Source organism: Zootoca vivipara, chromosome Z, assembly GCF_963506605.1.
Source record: "Zootoca vivipara chromosome Z, rZooViv1.1, whole genome shotgun sequence".
In the NCBI taxonomy this organism is placed as follows: domain Eukaryota; kingdom Metazoa; phylum Chordata; class Lepidosauria; order Squamata; family Lacertidae; genus Zootoca; species Zootoca vivipara.
Window position 1 is genome coordinate 5,160,597 of NC_083294.1, and position 20,175 is coordinate 5,180,771.

Consider the following 20,175-nt stretch of genomic DNA (forward strand, 5'->3'; position numbering starts at 1 on the left):
AAAAAATAATGCATTTTAACTAACCATCTAAAACTATAGAGAGAGTGGGAGTGATGTTTCTCAACCCAAAGTTTAATAATACTGCTGTAGTACAGGCTTCCCCAACCTGTGCCCTCAGATATTTTTTTTGTAAAAGAACTGCCATTATTACTATTATTATTCATAGTGGTAGTCAGTGCTTTTATCAGTCAGTGCGCACCGGAGCGCAGTTCCAGCACCTTTCAGGTGGGCGCTGTTGTAGGCTCCCCTGCCCGCTTCTTGCCTTTATGTACTTCCCAGAAGCCCAAAACAAACATTTGAAGTCATAGCAGAAGCTGGGCAGCATGTACGACTCTACACTTTTAAAAAGGTCTATGACTCCACCTAGCACCTAACCACTTCTAGCCATGATTGGGGCGGGGCTAATTTGTGTTTCCTTTTCTTCAGTCTGTCTCCTGTGTAGTAGTGGTGGGCTTTAAGCTTTCCAGCCAGGCATCTACTGTTGCATTCATTCATTCATTCATTCACACACACACACACACACACACACACACACGATTGCACAAAGGCCCTTCCAAGCTGCCCTAGCCATCCGCCTGAATCTAAGAGAATGAGGGAGGGAGGCACATTTATTTTACTTGCTGGGTAAAATAATCAGAGGCATTGGAATTTGGCCCGAGTCACCTGCTGACTTACTGTAACAACTTCATGGTGAGTTCTGGCACCCATTTTCTTGAATAAAAGCACTGGTGGTAGTAGAGGTAATGTATAGAAAAAAGCAACAGTTGCACAACGTTGTTAAAAAAAACAGAATGAAAAATACAACATAATTAAAATGCAATAAATAAAACGATCCCAGAAGATGGGGAACACCTGGCTTGTGAAAAGGAGTTTAATATAAGTCAATAGCTAATGATTCTAGGCTGCATCAACTTAAGTATAATGTCCAGATCTTATCACCACTCTATTCTCCCTTGGTCAAACCACACCTGGAGTACTGTGTCCAGATCTGGGTGCCACAATTTAGGAGGGATATCGAGAAGCTGGAATATGTGCAGGGGAGGGTGACCAAGATCATCAAGGGTCTTGAAACCAAGCATTTTGAGGAATGGTTGAGGGAGCTGGGTATGTTTAGGCTGGAGAAGAGGAGACTGTGAGGAGATATGATCTTTAAATATCTCTAGGGCTGTCACATGGAAGATGGAGCAAGCTTGTTTTCTCCTCCGGACAGTAGGACCCGAACCAATAGCTTCAAGTAACAAGAAATGAGATTCCAATTCAATATCAGGATGGAGCAGAATTATGTTCAGTCTGCATTTTAACATGAACAGATCTAACTGGAAACCAAGCCTTATGACAAGCAGTTGAAGGAGCTGGGTATGTTTAGCCTGGAAAAGAGGAGACTGAAAGGAGATATGATAACCAGTTTCAAATACCTGAAGGACCGTCACATGGAAGAGGGAAGCAGCTTGCTTTCTCCTGCTCTGGGTAGGAGGGTAGGACTCAAACCATTGGCTTCAAGTTACATGAAAGGAGATTCCAACTAAACATACAGGAAAAACTTTCTGACAGTAAGAGCTGTTTGGAAGTGGAACAGACTCCCACGAGAGGTGGTGGACTCTCCTTCCTTGGAGGTTTTTAAACAGAGGTTGGATAGCCATCTGTCATGGATGCTTTAGCTGAGATTCCACCGTTGCAGGGGGTTGGACTAGATGACCCTTGGGGTTCCTAACAACTCTACGATTCTATTCTTTGAACTCTCAGAAAGAGCTTTCTGACAGTAAGAGCTGTTCGACTGTGGAACGGAGTCCCTCGGACGGTGGTGGACTCTCCTTCACTTGAGGATATTTAAGCAGATGCTTAAGTTTTAGATGCTTAAGTCATGGGTGCTGCAATGCAGGGAGATTGGATTAGATGATCCTCAGTGTCCCTTCCGATTCTACAATCCTATGATTAAAACATTAAAATGCAAACCAGTGTTGAAATGAGCAACAAAACGATCCCATTAAAGCTGCTGTGCAATTAAAACAAAATACTTGTGTTAAGAGGTCAAGAAACTGCTTGTGTAAACAGGCAAGAGGAATGCCAGTGGTGATGGGGGCCTCTCACATTTCAGCAAGGAGCACATTCTACAACACCCGCATTACCAGTGAAGAAGCTGATAAACACCATGCCTCTGTAAATAATAATAATAATAATAATAATAATAATAATAATAATAATAATAATAAATTTATTATTTATACCCCGCCCATCTGGCTGGGTTTCCCCAGCCACTCTGGGCGGCTTACAACAGAAAAATGAAATAAAACAATTAAACATTAAAAGCCTCCCTAAACAGGGCTGCCTTCAGATGTCTTCTAAAAGTCTGGTAGTTGTTTTCCTCTTTGACATCTGTTGGGAGGGCGTTCCACAGGGCAGGCACCACCACCGAGAAGGCCCTCTGCCTAGTTCCCTGCAACTTGGCTTCTCGCAACGAGGGAACCGCCAGAAGGCCCTCAGTGCTGGACCTCAGTGTCTGGGCAGAATGAGGGAGGTGGAGACGCTCCTTCAGGTATACTGGACCGAGGCCATTTAGGGCTTTAAAGGTTAGCACCAACACTTTGAATTGTGCTCGGAAACGTACTAACTAGGGCTAACTAGGGCCTATTTGTTGATCTTAATGCCCTTACTGAACAACAGAGGGAACACCTGACATTTAGGTAGCCTAGCCACTGCATATTTTGTTGTACTACAACTCCCATCATCCCTGACCATTGGCTAAGCTGCCTAGGGTGATGGGACGTGCAGTCCAACTACATCCGGGGACCCAGAGTTTATTTATTTCATAAAAATGATATACTGCTTGATTATCAAAAAGAAAAGAAAAAATACAAAAGAAAAAATTCACAACCCTACTTTAAAACATATGAAAGTTAAATTACCGAAAAAGATTAAAATCATCCCAACTTTCTAAGCATCTGGGTAAGGCTTGTTTAAACAAGAATGTTTTTAGCAGGCACCGAAAAGAGTACACTGAAGGTGGCTTCTTGATCTCAATAGGCAGGGAGTTCCAAAGTTGTAGTCACTGCTCACACACTGCTCAGGTTCTTACAAATGTGGAACTGGTATTATGTGGCACCTGTAGTAGTGCCTGTTTCACTGGTTGATCCAGTCATGTGGGCACATGTGGGGTAAGGCAGTCTTGTAGAGAACACTTTGGAGAACACTTTGGTGAAGAATAATCCCTTGAACATACTTAGTTATTATGCACAAGAATGCAGTCTTCAAGGAAGAGGCAGAGATATTGTGCCTTGAAGATCAGGTGTACATCAGTGCACATGCATGAACATCAAGGCCTCATGTCACACACAGTCTGCCATTCCACTTGCTGTAGCTTTTGAGGTTCATTTCTGCACTGCTGATGTGCTGTTATAAGGACAATTACAGTGGTGCCTCTCTTAACGAATGCCCTGCTTAACGAAATTTCCGCTTAACGAAAGGATTTTTCGAGCGGAGGTTGCCTCGCTAGACAAATTCGTTTTATGAAAAATTTGTCTAGCGAATCGCGGTTTCCCGTAGGAATGCATTGAAATTCAATTAATGTGTTCCTATGGGCAAAAAAAAAAGTCAAAAAAAATTCAATGCATTCCTATGGGATTCGCTAGACGAATTTTTTGTTATAAGAAAAGACCCGTGGAACGAATTAAATTCGTCTAGCCAGGCACCACTGTATGCATTTTTATGAAACTCTCAATCTGTCTATCTTTATGAAACACCTTTAGCTGTAAGCACAAACTTTCTCTTTGTTTTCCAATGAGCACAGTCAGGCTAGCATATACAGAAGGCGGAATGACAGCCTTCAGCAATGGAAAGTGTTTGGGTGTGGGCTCTTGAATACCTCTGGATGAAAGCAAGTGGAAACTGTAGGCAAATATCCTATTGGTAATTTAAAAACGAGCACTGGAACCACCCTTCATTGCCCATGTTTTTCTCTTTCCTTTCTTCCCTTCCCACCTTTCCTCTACTCCCTCTTTCCCCTACCTACACAGGACTCCACAGAATGGAGCAAGAATGAGAGGAAAAAGGCAGACAGAAAAGCATGAACTGGAGGCTTGCTGAGTTCCTCTACTTCCTCTTTATATGGGACCATATAACAGTGCAGCCCTCCCACCAGCAACCCGCTGTGACCAACCAACATGTCTCCAAGGAATTTGATTGGCTTATATCAGACAGGGGGCCCTTCCACCACTCGCGGAGCTACTTATCCTTTGTGGAAAGACATCGTCAGGGATTTACAACCCGGTATAAAATATACAGGTAAGCAGGAATCTTTTGTTTGGGGGTGCTTTCCATTAAACCAATAGCTTGCCTTTGATGTCTTTTGAGTGGTACATGGATGATAAAGGTAAAGGGGCCCCTGACCATCAGGTCCAGTCGTGTCCGACTCTGGGGTTGTGGCGCTCATCTCGCTCTATAGGCCGAGGGAGCCGGTGTTTGTCCGCAGAAGCTTCCGGGTCATGTGGCCAGCATGACAAAGCTGCTTCTGGCGAACCAGAGCAGCGCACGGAAACACCGTTTACCTTCCCGCCGGAGCGGTCCCTATTTATCTACTTGCACTTTGAAGTGCTTTCGAACTGCTAGGTGGGCAGGAGCTGGGACCGAGCAGCGGGAGCTCACCCCGTTGCAGGGCTTCGAACCGCCGACCTTCTGATTGGCAAGCCCTAGACTCTGTGGTTTAACCCACGCCACCTGGGTCCCTTCATGGATGATAGGCAGTTGCAAACTAGAGGATGGGTGATGCCTGGCTTGTGAAAAGGAGCTCAGAATTGCTGGATATGACTGACAGCATGGCAGCTGCAAAAATGGCTAATGCAGTCATTAGCTGCATTGATAGGGCTGTAGTTACCCAGTTGTGAGAAGTGAGAGTTCCACCCCCCGCCGCACTCACTATTCTTGAAGGACTATCACATGAGGCTTGTTTGTGTGTTGCATTGAACACAGGAACAAGCTGCCTCTACACATGTGAAAGAGTGGACACTTGTTGATTCACACAGCTCAGCTATTGTGTACAGATTCATAAACTGTATATTCATTGAACGGTACATGTGGATTATGGTAGAAGTGTGTACATGGATACATGGACTATACACTTGTAGCATCTGAACACCTCTATAGAAGAGGGCAAAGACATTTGCAGCACAGGGGATTGGAATAGATGAACCTTGGGGTTCATTCTAAGACCCACAATCCTGTGATTCTATGTGCTCTGCTGCCCTAAAGGAGAGAATTAAATCAAATTTAGGATGGCATATTTCTCTTGGATCAGCTGGAAAAACTGCTTGGCTGTTGAAGCGGTTCGCAAGGACAGGAGAGAGGTATTTTGTGCAAAGAGAGCCCCCTCCCCCAAATCTTGCTTTAATAAAGACTCCCGGGGTTGGTAGGTGTGAGTTAAACCAGAGCCTCTGGTGATATGGTTTTAGTCTGCTATTGCTGTTGTGGTTTTTTATTAAACTCTTTTATGATTTTGCTTTATGATATTCTTCCCACCCTATTTACTGCTGATTGTTTACTTTTATTCTTAGGGTTGGTTTTAATTTTGTTGAAATATAAATTGGAAGCCACCTCAAACTTTGCTAGGTGTAAGCGGTCAAATAAGCAAATAAGTAAGCCATCTAAGCAAGTAAATAAATAGCCAAGCAACCCCAGGTCAAAATATGTCAATGGACAAGGCAAATGCGGCTATAGAATCAATGCATTGCTTTATAATGTGATATTTTATGGGGAATTTGGGGTCTTGTACTTTGTGTCAGACACGGAGAATGGAAGAGGATTGCTTTCAGAAGGCATGGTACATTCACGGGTGTGAGTTCCGTGCTGTCTGTTGACTTCTGTTTCAGTGTATCTGAAGAAGCGTGCATGCACACGAAAGCTCATACCAATAACAAACGTAGTGGGTCTCTAAGGTGCTACTGGAAGGAATGAAATATTTGTTATGCCAGTGATGTGGGGTTTGAATTATGGTGTCCCTCCCTGCAATCCTTTCTCTGTGTATTGAATTCCTTCATAAAGGATTCTTAGTTTAGAGAAAAGGCAGGTAAGAGGAGCATGAAAGAAGTGTATAAACTTATTCATTGTACGTATGGAGACAGTGTATGGGGGAAAGTCCCCCCTCCCCCCTCATAATACAAAAGATTATTGCTGGTGTAAGAAGAATGCAAATACCTATTTCAGCAGGTTTTTTTAAATCACCATCTGTGCATAGCTTACCTTTAGAAGCTTTTAGAGTCAAGGTTGTATAACCTAGAACAACTATGATATTCAAAGATGCTTAGGTAGAATTGGATCACCTCCCTTCTCTGTTTCCCTTTTAACAAAGAAATCACTTGCAAACAAGAAAAAAAGAGTAAAGTTTACTTACATATATGTCTTGCCAGGATTAGGGAGTTACACTGATGCAAATCAGCGAGGTAATAGTTCTTAAAAGTTACGAAAGACCATTGTCCAGTTCAAAATGGTATGTAACTCTGTGGAGGAGACCCACCACAGGCAACCTATCCCATTAAAGGTATCACTAGGGCTGGGTGATGTTGGGTTTGCAACCAACCAAACATTGCAGTTTGGCAATAAATGTTTCAATATGATGTTGAAACAAACGGCATCAGCCCCTCCCTGCCAGCAAGGTGCTTGGGTGAAAGTGCCTCAGCTCTCACCACCGCAGCTGAGGCACTTTCACCCCAGAGTGGTTGGTGAACAACTTCAGGCATGCCTGGAAGAAGCGGACCATTTGGATCCCTTCCAGTCGGGATTCAGGCCTCATCATGGGTGACTGGGAGCGGCCGCCAAGACCACATAACACCTCCCAGCCGCCAAGACCACATTGGCTCCCAGTACGTTTCTGAGCACAATTCAAAGTGTTGGTACTGACCTTTAAAGCCCTAAATGGCCTGTTCCAGGATACCTGAAGGAGTGTCTCCACCTCCACCATTCTGCCCGGACACTGAGGTCCAGCACCGAGGGCCTTCTGTCGGTTCCCTCGTTGTGAGAAGTCAAGTTGTAGGGAACCAGGTAGAGGGCCTTCTCGGTGGAGGTGCCTGCCCTCCCAACAGATGTCAAAGAGGAAAACAACTACCAGACTTTTAGAAGACATCTGAAGGCAGCCCTGTTCAGGGAGGCTTTTAATGTTTAATAGATTATTGTGTTTTATTTTTCTGTTGGAAGCCGCCCAGAGTGGCTGGGGAGACCCGGCCAGATGGGCGGGGTATAAATAATAAATTATTATTATTATTATTATTATTATTATTATTATTATTATTATCATCTGGCCCCAGCCTGACGCTCAGCTGGGGTGGTGGTGGAAAAGCTCCTGCCCCCAGCTGAGGGAGCCCTGGTGTCCTTGCCACTCGCACACGAGTGGCAGAAACAGCGGGGCTCCTTCCTGAGGCTCCCTCTGCTTTTGCTGGCTCAGGGAGGGGGCAGCAACCTCGCTTGCTCACCCCCCTACTCCCTGAAGACAGACTAAGCATTGCCTTTGTCCATGTGGGTGTGCTGGCTCTTTCCTTCTGGGGTGGTCGTTTACCCTGGGTAGAAAGACGCAGCCCACCCTCCCGGGGTGAAGTCCACAAGGCAGGGCAGCCTGATGCTGCCAGTTCACCGCCTGGCTAAGCCCGACCCCCGTGGCAAGGCTGAAGCAAGTGCACAGGCCTGCCTCAGCCGCAGTTGCCTTGCTGGGGTTGGGGAGCATAATGGAGCTCGCACCCGCAGCCGCCTCCCCCTCAAGGGAGAAGTGAGACAGAGCCTGTGCCTTCCCAGCTGAGCAGCCACGATCAGGGCTCTCTCAGCCGGGGAGGAGGAGCACCTCAACAGAGCCCCCCACCCCAGCACTGGCTCGTGCGAGCCGATGGCAGGTTGAGGGCTCTGTAAAACTGCTTGGCTGAGGTGAGGGCAATGGCGCGCCCCTCAGCCAAGGAGTTTAAAGAGGCAGAGGGAGGAACAAACTATATCAGCACCTCACCGATGTAGCTTGTTTCTCCTTCCGCCGGTGGTGAAACAAGATGATGGGGGCTTCGCTCAGCGGTATATCACAGGTGAAACTGCTGCCTTCTGAGTCCCCTTGCCTCCAAGGGGCTACACCTTGTTTCTCACTTGGCAGTGGTAGAACAGGGACTCAGGAGGCGGTGGTTTCACCCGTGATATACCACTGAGTGAAACTGTCATCACAGTCTGCCCCTCATACTGGTCCTGGGTAATATGTTGATATATTGTCCAGGCCTAGCTGTGACAGGAAGATGATTAAGTGTTCTATTTTTCCTCCTTCTGCCATAAAGGTTTAGAGGATATAACACCATACAGTCCCCTGTCTGTAATTCTCTAGCAACTGCGCATTTGTGATTTTGGCTTCAGATTCTCCCACAATTTTGACAAAGCATATAAGTGAATTGTGGAATTTGCTCCCAGAATGTAGTAACAGCCCTCAAACTGAAGGGAATTAAAAGAGGATTCAACAAATTCATAGAATATAAAGCTATCAGTTGCTGCCTCCATTGCTGGAGGCAGAATGGCCCTGCAGAAGAGTTTGTCTGTTTATTTTATTTATTTCATAACATTTATACACTGCTTGATCATTAAAAATGGTTTACAAAAGATAAAACGGTAAAATAAAGAAAAAAATTCAAATGTACTTTCAAACATGCGAAAGTTAAGAATAGTAAAACTGATTAAAGTCACTTCATTTTCTAAGATTCTGGGTAAAGGTAAAGGGACCCTGACCATTAGGTCCAGTAGTGACTGACTTTGGGGTTGCGGCGCTCATCTCACGTTATTGGCCGAGGGAGCTGGCCAGGGACTAGTTGGCCAGGGACTAGTTGGCCACTGAGTCCTGGACTAGATGGGCCTTTGACCATATCTAGGTAAAGGTATTGTCCATGGAGTTTCCTTCCATTCTGAAGGAAATCAGCCCTGAGTGCTCCCTGGAAGGACAGATCGTGAAGCTGAGGCTCCAATGCTTTGGCCACCTCATGAGAAGAGAAGACTCCCTGGAAAAGACCCTGATGTTGGGAAAGATTGAGGGCACAAGGAGAAGGGGACGACAGGGGACGAGATGGTTGGACAGTGTTCTCGAAGCTACGAACATGAGTTTGACCAAACTGCGGGAGGCAGTGGAAGACAGGAGTGCCTGGCGTGCTATGGTCCATGGGGTCACGAAGAGTTGGACACAACTAAACGACTAAACAACAACAACAGGTAAAGGTAAAGGGGCCCCTGACCATTAGGTCCAGTCGTGACCGACTCTGGGGTTGCAGCGCTCATCTCGCATTATTGGCCGAGGGAGCCGGCGTACAGCTTCAAGGTGATGTGGCCAGCATGACAAAGCCACTTCTGGCGAACCAGAGCAGCACACGGAAACACCGTTTACCTTCCCGCTGGAGCGGTACCTATTTATCTACTTGCACTTTGACATGCTTTCGAACTGCTAGATGGGCAGGAGCTGGGACCGAGCGACGGGAGCTCACCCCGTTGCGGGGATTCGAACCACTGACCTTCTGATCGGCAAGCCCTAGGCTCAGTGGTTTAACCCACAGCGCCACCCGTGTCCCATTGACCTTATCTAGCAAGCTCTTATTAGGCTCTTCTACATGGGGACAACCCTACCCTTCAGAAAATTATGCTGAAATGGCAGGATTATTATGTCTTCTCTTAATCTTTCCGCTTGTTTCAATACACCCAGGTTTTTTTTTTAAACCAACCCTCCTAGGACTTGGTTTCTAGGCCCTCCTCATCCTGGTTGTCTACCTCTGAACATGCTCCAGTTTGTCCATGTGTTTTTCTTAAAAGGAGGCACCCAGAACTGGACACAACATTCCAGAGGGTGGGAGTTGTAGATTCTTAGTGATAGTAAGCTCTGCAGTTGACTGCATTGTGGAAGTGAACATGAATATTCCCCTTGCCGGTCACGTACAAAGATGCTAATGGACATTTTCATTTGGAGAGGAAATTGCAAAGTAGGAATTTTTATTATAAATAAATGAAAAAATTACAAAATCAACAACATGCACAGAGGCTACATAACTCTAAATATAGATGAAACAAACATTTGTGGGCTCCATCTGGAAAGATTATTTCCTCTTATAATTGGCTGACTAAATAACTGTTAGGGTTGGTTTAGTTATAATTATTTCTTTAAAGGTCCCCCCCTCCATGGTTAAAAATTGCTTATTTCACAGTAAAATGTGCCATTTCATGGCACATTAACCAAAAAAAGGGGGGAAGGAAAGAAGGGAAAATAAGAAAGACATTTTTGTGGTTAAATGGAACACATTTATTACTATCAGAAAACATTTCTGTCATACTTTCCCATATTTATGACGGATGTTCATGCACTAAATTGACATGTTTTGCGAGTTACAAATACGACAGGAAAGAGGTGTAAATGAATTTTATGGGTGGAAAATGAATGCTTTCCACAAGACGTAAGAAGGAGCCCAGCTGGATCCGAACAAAGACCTATCCTTACCATCCCCACCACATTTGTTGGATGCTGCATAAGATAGGTTCTCTGGGCATTGTGCCAAATCATTTACAGTGGGCCTGCCACTTATGTGAGGTCCACATGCAAAGGCAAAATCTCGCAAAGTCACGAGCCCCTGGAAGCACTACTGTAGTGCAGGTTGCAAGGGGGACCCTGAGATCCTGGGGCCTTCCCAGACCTTCCCAGACCCCGGTAAGCGAGGAGGTGCCTTCCTTACTGGCCTCTGGGAGGATTCCAGTGCCATCGCACCTCCTTCCAAAAGTCTGTTAAAGAAGCTGCTGCCATGCTTACTTGGCCTTGGGAAGCTGACACGATGGCTCTGGGACACTGTCAGAGCTCTCTCGCTCTCTTCCCAAAACCTGGTAAGGGAGGAAAACCTGTGCAGGTGGGCTACAAAGTAATAAATGGAGAGCAGGGAGTGGTGGGTTTCCTGGCTTTTCATCAGAAATTCAGCAGGCACTTCACTTTAAATAACTTTATTAATTTTTATTCTATGTTATATACAGTGGTACCTCTACTTACGAATTTAATGCGTTCCGAATGCACATTTGTAAGTCGAAAAAATTGTAAGTCGAACCCCATAGGAATGCATTGGGAGAAAAAATTCGTAAGTAGAAGCAACCCTATCTAAAAATTCGTAAGTAGAAAAAATCCTATCTAAACCGCATCCAAGATGGCGGACGGAGCTCCATTCGTAAGTAGAAACATTCGTAAGTAGAGTTATTCATAAGTAGAGGTACCACTGTATATATATATTGAATACAGGAAAAAGCATACATTCAATTAAAGTCTCCCCCCCCCCCCCCGTCCCCACCTAACAACCCCAACTACATCCAGTTGTATTAGTATTAATAAAGTATAACCTTACTTCGATAGCTGACAACTTTAAAAGTGTTGTTTCTTAGGTTTCCTTGTGTTTTGTGTAGTTCGTAGATGAAGTGAAAGTGGACCACGTCTTTGCAGATTGTTGTGTTGTCTTCTTTCTTGTACTTTTCTGTCAACTTTTCCATCAAGATTAAGTCCCAAACATAAGCGTATCAGACTTCATATAAGTTCAGTGTCCTCCAGTGCCTAGCAACAGCAAAGCGTGCTGCAGTTACAAGATGCAGAATTAAGTCTCTGTCCCTAAGTTCTTGTGCTTCATCTGCAAATATTGAAAGTAGTGCCATTTTGGGATTGGTTTATTTTTTAAAAAATGTTTTACAGGTGGTTTTTTAAAATGTGTTTTTTAGTTTGTGTGTGTATGTTGTACACCAATGTGATATGTGTTTTAATGTTGTAACCTGCCTTAGGGTGGAGGGCAGGTAATTAATACAGCAATGATAGTATTGTGGCTGCCCAGTCATGTAGCATTAGCTTACCAGCCCTTGCTGCTGACATGACCCTGCCCCGTCCCGCTTCCTCTGAGGCCGGGAGAAGCGCACCGGGCTGGGCATGGTGGGAGCCCCTGTCAGGGTGCCTGCTTCACATCCCCTCAAAAATCCATACCCGGGCCCACAGCCCCGCTGGCACCGCCCACGCTATGCCCCTGGGACTCCCCATAGGCTTCTGGATGGCCACTGTGAGAATATGAGAACATGGAAACTGTCTGTTTTCATGGACACCCCATGGGATGTTGGCAAAACTACAGAAAGGCAAGCAGGTCATTCTGAGGGATTTTAATCTGCATGCATGGACAAAAATAAAGCCATGTCCCTATCTCAGCTTGTGAGGTCAATATATAATTGCCCAAATGCATTCGTTGTCTCACACATATGATGCATTTTCTCATAAATTACACCTCATTTCTAATCAGTTTTAAGCTCATTGGTTGTGTTTCTTTTGTTAAATTTTACTTTCCATTTTGTGAGTCACTCTTTCCTTTCAGCTGTTCTCAGTAGGTTTGAAATGAAGAGGCTGTTTCACCCCCTCCCAACTGCCACATCCAGTCACTAATTGCCACAGCGTACCTTGTTTAGTTGTGATTTCCCTGGAGCGCCTTGTTGTGAGGGAACATGGACACAGTGTGTTAAAATCATGCCATTTACACTGGAAACCCTCAGAGATAAAATAGTGTTGTTGGCATTACGTGACGTACATAAAGTACAAGCCACCAGCTTTGCTAGAGTGAGGAGGCTCAAAGCAAGTGGGGGGGGGATGCTTTCTAATTGGCATTTGTGCCCAAACTGGATTTGCAGGTAAATTTCTCAGACTAGGGATACTTCTGAATCCCATCTCACTTAGATTACTTGGAGTTGTTCTAAAGGTGTAACTGATCCATGGGGATAGATGGCTCAGTCTTGATGTACTTTATGTCCCCTTTGCCTGTGCCTGCATATCCGTTGAGTCCCATTTCCATATGGACTACCTATATTGAAAAAAAACCAACACTATTTAACTCCCACCCCCCACTCCCAACATATGGATAAAGCATGTACCTCATTAAAACTCACTACTTACCATTCAGAACCTTTTGAATCCAAATCCAGAGAATGTGGTCATGGTCATGGTCATGAACACTGTCTTGGATGACTTTAAGACAGGATATAACAATTTTAAATACATGGCTTTAAGCAGTTGGTCTAGTACTCTGCCCCATTTGTCTCATGTGTGGGCTGAATAACAAGTTGATGGGGTGATTCAGAGTCTCCTACAATCCCACATTGAAGCACAGTGTCAATACTCACCCATCGCAAATTGGATCGAGGCCTCACAAAGTTTTGTGTCAGCTCTGGTTTTCCAATACAGCAAGCCCACAATTTATGTGGGGATTATATTCCTGGGATCGGGCCTAAAGCCAATATTGCATATGGTCAAAACACACTGGGTTCAATAGTGGGTGTGATTGCCAAAGTCTTTTTTGCCAGATGCCCGCCGCCTTTCACTCCTTAAATTAAATGCACATATAAGTTGTAGGCTTACCGTTTATCTCTATTTCCCTCTAGGTCTATGAGCTTTGCAAGAAGTGAAGCTGTGCAAAAAGTTGCTTGCAGAGCACTGAAGAGCTCTAGATAAAAAACACACACCAAACAAACCAAGTTGGTTTGCCAAAACAAAACAAAACAAAGCCCAGAACTATTCAGAATTGTGCAGGCTGCATTCTAGACCAGTGCGCCCCAACCTTTTTATTGCCGCGGACCATCAACGTTTGATAATTTTACTGCGGCCTGCTGAGGGGGGGGGACATTGATTGTTTCACGGCCCGCTGGGGGGGGGGCGACATTGATTGTTTATATTTTATTTAGATTGTTTTGATTTATTAATTTTAATTTAATTGTATTTAAGGTTCCTTGGGCAGCCCGGTACCAATTGATCCACGGACCGGTACCGGTCCTTGGCCCGGGGGTTGAGGACCACTGTTCTAGACAGCCTCATACTGCAAAGCTATCAGAGGCCTGTAAATGCCTCCTGGAGGATGCTCGGCAGGGGGTCCTGCTCGGCAGGGGGTTGGACTGGATGGCCCTTGTGGTCTCTTCCAACTCTACGATTCTATGATTCTAGGATGCAAAGACATCAGAAAGTAAGGCCAGTGTGAAGTTGCCAAGTTGATATATACATATACATTTACATTTACGTGTGTGTGTGTGTGTGTGTGTGTGTGTGTGTGTGTGTGTAATAAACTTAATTCAACCACTTAATTATTTTAAGGTAATAAAGACACATCTATTCTCCCCTTTATTATGGAAGAAAGTGTATCCCCTGAAACTTTGTCTGTAATTTGGCAGGCTCAGTTCACTCTGCAATGGCTCACATACCCATAAATTTCATCCTCTTTGGTCAAAAGGGGAGAAAAGTCATAGCCATTTTTATATTCTCCATTACAGTGGCTGGGAAAACTCAGGCATTCACTGAGTATAAAGAGCTCAGAAGCTGAAACACAGCACAGAGAGACCCAAACAGATAAGACTGTGTATGTTTTGAACCCCACACAGATATGAGTCAAATAATGGGGGCTGTGCACACCCCTAGTATCTAATGTATCCAGGATGAGGGGCAGAATGTATCTAAATCCCAGTCACTGTGGAATCCCAGATTTAGAGGGCTATTGCGCTCATGTCCTGTTTATGGGCTTCCGATAAGCTTATGCTTGAATATTATGGACTAGCTTGGCCTTTGATGGGATCCGATAGGGCTCTTCTTATGACCTTATGAATATGCATGCGTTTTGCAAGACGTCCATTTGAGAACCTGCGTGCTCTGGTGCCATTTCTTTGACCCTTGGAAGAACGTTATCAGCTTTACAAAGTAGTGAGAGCTGTGCAGCCTGCCAGCACTTTAGATTGCACCCCTGCAGGGGAATTAATCCAGGGGCCCAGAAGCATCAATGCCACAAAGCTATTTCGGAACATATGCTACTTTCGTTCACTTATACAGGCTGTTTTGAACCAGAGGAAAGGAGGACAGGTCAGGAGACCAGTAGCTATTGCTTATTGTATCTTGCCCCTTTGAGCTACCACTGCTGTGGTTTCTTTGGATCTTTTGTCAGCCTTGTCATGACCCCCTCAGCTAGCCAAACATGTACTACAGGGAGGGGTGGAGGCATTGAGCCTGCTGTCTGGTGCAGAGTGGTGTGACTCGGGATGAGCTAGTCAATGCAGATTCATAAACAGCTTGCCCATTTGAACCTGCAGCCTTATCCCAATATGAATTGTCTAGATCAGCGGTAGCCAATATGTTCCCATACCACCTGTCCTGGCCACCACAGACAATGGCAAAAATTTGGATTGCAAAGACAAATAACTAATTGGCTACTTGCTAATTGTAGCTAGGCTGACCATCACATGTTTTTGGAAATGCATGCATAATAGCTAAAAGACTTGACATCAGAGCTCAGTCATCAATATCTTGCAAACTGTGCTACACACTGTGGACTTTGTGAAAAGAGAAAGAACAGAATCATAGACTCGTAGAATTGAAAGGTCTCTGAAGGCCACCTAGTTCAACCCCCTGAAACCATATTGGACCCTGCTTAGCTTTGTAAATGTGTTAGCAGTTTTATTGCTGCACCAATAATCAGACTGATCAGTGGCTTTTGTTTTTTGTTTTATGTTTTTACTTACCTCTGAAATCCTGGGGGCGGGTTATCTCATGTGTTTGTTATATTTGATTTGTAGTACTTAGGCTGCAGAAACTATTGTTGCAGATTGCACACCTAAAATACAGAAAAGTCTGAAGCACCACCTGGTGAGATCCAACATTCAATTTTAGGAGGAATTTGGCCACAATGCCACTACCCATGATGTTGCCTGCCTTTTTTTCTTTTCATGGCTGGAGGAAACTAACAACTTTTCAGTGCATTGTTTCATTTACACCAGGCATGGTCAAACTCAGCCCTCCAGATCTTTTGGGACTACAATTCCCATCATCCCTGACCACTGGTCCTGTTAGCTAGGGATCATGGGAGTCGTAGTCCCAAAACATCTGGTGGGCCGAGTTTGCCTATGCCTGATTTATACCTTCAATGGATCAACACAAGGTGGTGACTCGTGTGTGTGTGTGTGCGCACACACATACACACACACACACACTTTCTAAAAGATGAGAGTTTTTGCTAGCATTGATCGGGCAGATGAAAGAGTGGAAGATGAAAGGAGGTGCTTGTTGGCAAAATGACGGCAAATCAGCTCAGCAGGGCATGGAAATAGCAACATTTTCATAGTCTGTATTATACATGCCAACCAAGCGTGTACAGTGGTACCTCGGTTTATGAACTTAATCCGTTCCAGAAGTCCGTTCTTAAACTGAAGCCGTTCTTAAACCAAGGCGCGCTTTCCCTAGTGAGGCCTCCCGCCGCCGGTGCCCTTCCACCATTCAGCTTCTATTCTTAGACCGAGGTAAAGTTCGCAAACTGGGACGCTACTTCTAGTTTTGCGGAGTATGTAAACCGAATAGTTCGTAAACAGGACTGTTCTTAAACTGAGGTACCACTATACTGGAAGGCAGCCTGAGTGTAGGATTCGGAAATCAATTTATGTACAGTGTGTAAGGAAGAAGACCTTCCAGTAGCTTGCTGCATGGATTCCTTAAAGTCTATTGTTCACAGGCTTTTCTGAAACATTTTAAGAGATTGTTCCGCTCACTCTTTTTGCCTTGTGCTTTTTGCCTTGTACTTTGGCAGAGAACTCACATCCTAGGACTGAATGCAAGCCAGTTGAGTTGCATCATGTAGCTGCAACTGCTATTCCTTCTGATGTTGAGGGAACATCGTTGTTGGATGCCTTGCATAATACATCAGTAGGCATAGGGGATGTCCTTTCATGTATCTGCATCATGAGAACAAAGCGGGGCAACAGGTGGGAAAGGATGATCCAAGCAAGACTCTTTAAAGTGGAGACTGGGGATTTGGGCTGCCTACCAGAATTAAAGGGATCAAAAGAAGCTTCCTGATACTGACCATTGATTGGCCCAGTACTGTCCACCCTGACTGGCAGTGGCTCTCCAGGGTTTCAGGCAAGGGGCCTCCCCAGCCCTAACTAGAAATGCTGGAGATTGAAACTGGAAACTTCTTCATGCAAAGCATATGCTCTGTGAATTCTTCTTCTTCAAAACACAGAGAACTGCCTCTTACAAGTCAGCATCGTTCAAGCCATTACTGGTAATGGATAAAGGTCAACGCCAAAATTTAAAAAGGTTCAAAACTATATAGCAGATCACACTTGCAAACACAAATATTGAAAATATTCTGCATGCAGAAGATTGAAGAATTAAATAAAAAATAAGGGGGGGAAAGCAATGAAAGAAACAAAGAAAGTATATATAAATTTATTATTAAATCAGGGCATCAGCACAACAATTTATAGCTGTCAACAAAAGCACTTTTCTACCTCACAGCAGTCACTTCAAAAAGACATCCCATAAGTCACCCAAATATGTTAGTGTGTTTCAAGAGATTACACATATTTGCTATGGTGGTTTTTGAGAAAGAGAGAGAAAGAGAGAGAAAGAGAGAGAGAGAGAGAGAGGGAGAGAGAGAGAGAGAGAGAATCTGAAAATTCTAGAACTTGGGGACACCCAGTGAATTTGAATGTACAAAGTTTCAGGACCAGGACAGACAAATTGAAGTACTTCTTCATACTTCATAGTTAAACTATTGAAACCACAAACCCCAAAACTTGGATGGCTTTAAAAGAGACATAGAGAAATTCATAGAGGCCAAGGCGAGCAAGGGCTATTTGCCCTGGTGCCTGTTTCCTGTATCCACTATGAGAAGCAGTATGCCCCTGAATACCAGTTGTTGTAAATCACAACTGGTTCGAGCGTTGCTGTGTTCTGGTCATGATTGTGGGCTTCCCACCGGGGCAGCTGGTTGGTGACTGTGAGAACAGGATGATGGACTTGATGAACCATTGGCCAGATTTGGGAGGCTCTCCTTACATTGTTGGTCTCACCCCCCGCCCTAAGAAAAAAGAAATCCACTTGGAGGTGACTGCTGTTTCCACCTAACAGTGTTATAGATGCATTGAGAAAGATGCAAAATGGTGGTAACATTGCAAAAAACAAAACAAACAAACAAACAAAAACCCCAAAACACTTCACGAAAAGAAATTACACACACACACACACACACACACACACACACACACACACACACACTTTCCCCTTCACCCCAAATTTTGCAAGCCACTTGAATGTGGTTTGTTTATTTTTATTTACAGCATTTGTACCCTGTCCTTCAACCAAGCAGGCTCCTAGAGTGGCTTACGTAAAATCAAGACAAAAGACTCCCTCCCCACAAGTTTACACTCTGAAATCAACCTCAACACACAAGGCGAAAGGGGAGAGGAGGGAGGGGGGGAATCAAATCTCAGATATCAATTTCTGGACCTGACTCTGTATTTATGAGCTGCCTCAGTGAGCATAAATGGCATACGTTCTGCAAGTTTTCATATACGGTAGCTAATTATGTCGATACATGGATACCAATGGTTCCATGTATCTGCATGTTATCAGACCAACCTAGGGCAAGGGGCTGAATGCAACCCTCCAGGGCTCTCCATCTGGCCCTCTGGACTCTCGGCCACATTCCTTCTCAAGCCACACTCCTCACTGACCCTGTGACACACACACAAAATGCTTCTATCTGTCTGGAACATGTCCATGAATTCCAATCAATGCTTCTTGTATGTCAGGATAAAAGATAGAGAAAGGTGTGTGAGTGTGTGTAGAAATCAGCTTCCTGTACAAAAGTAACATTTGCATTTGCTACCCCACAAGTTTTGCCTGTGTCCCTGCCTACCGCTGGCATGTGGCCTTGGAAGGTTGCCCAGAAGAGAACATGGCCCTTTCCTTCTGCCATGGCTGAAGAAGGTTCCCCAATCTTGCCCTTCAGGAAATCTTAGTCTTGTTTGGTACTGTAAGCATGTTTTGGGCATGCATGGGGCACATAAATCTGTTCTGCCCCTACCCCCGCCCCCTTTCTGTCCAAAAACGGCACTCATGTCTGTGGTCGTAAACATGCTGATCATGCGCATGTTGGGTGGTGCCTGAAATTCAAAACTTCTAAAAACATAAACTTTTTGTATCACTGCAGGGAAATTCTACCTACTGCGTTCTCCCTCAATACAGCAGTTACTGGAAGGGGGGGGGAGGGCAGAAATTTCACATGTCTTGTTTCCATTCTGTTTTTTTCTAATCTTTTTCACCCTGTCAGGCCTCTCCAGGGTGTCTCAGGTGGGTCTCTTCAATGCTCGATGCTGGAACAGCTTTGCTCCCTGGGAAACATTTTTAAAGATCTCCATGTTGTAAATCTGCCAGCTCACTCTTGGAAACCGGGAGGCTCCATAGAGCATAATTTAAGGTTCTAACAAGCCAAGCAGAAGCCATTACTCAATTTTAATTTTAATTCGGCTTTTTCTTTCTCCAAATGGGCGGCTTGCAGCCTCCTGCTGGAGCAGTTATGTAAAGAATAGGAGTCATTGTGTTTGAAGCTAGGAATTAACTTTTTTTTTTTCTCAAGCACAAGGAGTTCTGGCTCTACCTATTAAAGTGTTTGCTATTTCTGGAAGCTCTGTTATCCTCCCCTTCTTCACTCACTGTTTCTGAAGACAGAAAGCCACCCACGTGCCTCTATAGAGAACCACCCACATGCCTCTATAAGAAGAGCTCACCCTCAAGAGACTGGCGTGGGTCAGACCTTGATGTGAAGGGAGAATGATGCTATAAGAACCACATTGCTACACATTTAGGGATGGAGGAGAATCTTGCCCTGTCCACATTTTAAAGCAAGCTTCCCTAATTCACAGTTAGGGTAAGGGGCCATCGCTCAGTGGTAGAACAAATGTCTTGCATGCAGAAGGTCCTTGCTTTTCTGTTATGTTGCAAGCTTCCCAGGGACCCTACAGATACCATAAGAAATCAAATGAATAAATAAATCCCTGGCATCTCCAGGAAGAGCTGGGAGTGAACCTTTTCTGAAATTCTGGAGAGCCACTACCAGTCAGTGTAGTCTGTGCTATGCTGGATGGACCCATTAGTCTGAATTGGTATAGTAGAGCTTCCTAGGTTGCCAGCCATATAAATGGATTGAAGTGTAGTTAACAACTGGATTTCAGGTAGGCTAGACTTTGCACGAGGGGTCAAGTAACCAGTATATCATTTGCTTCCCTTCTGTAATTGCTCTTAAGTTGCCCCAGCCACTCTGGGCGACTTCCAGCAAAATAGAAAAACACAGTAAAACATCAAACATAAAATAAATTCCTATACAGATGTCT

The 20,175-nt window shown here is 44.6% G+C and overlaps 1 protein-coding gene across 1 annotated transcript in view; it reads left to right on the plus strand.

The window, feature by feature from the left end:
• Positions 1-20,175, plus strand: part of BRINP1 (BMP/retinoic acid inducible neural specific 1) — a 110,759-nt gene that overhangs the window by 34,599 nt on the left and 55,985 nt on the right. The window contains exon 2 of the mRNA XM_035114125.2: positions 4,011-4,278. Within this exon, the coding sequence (XP_034970016.1) occupies positions 4,061-4,278 (218 nt within the window). The 5' untranslated portion in view covers positions 4,011-4,060. The remainder of the gene's footprint in view (positions 1-4,010; positions 4,279-20,175) is intronic.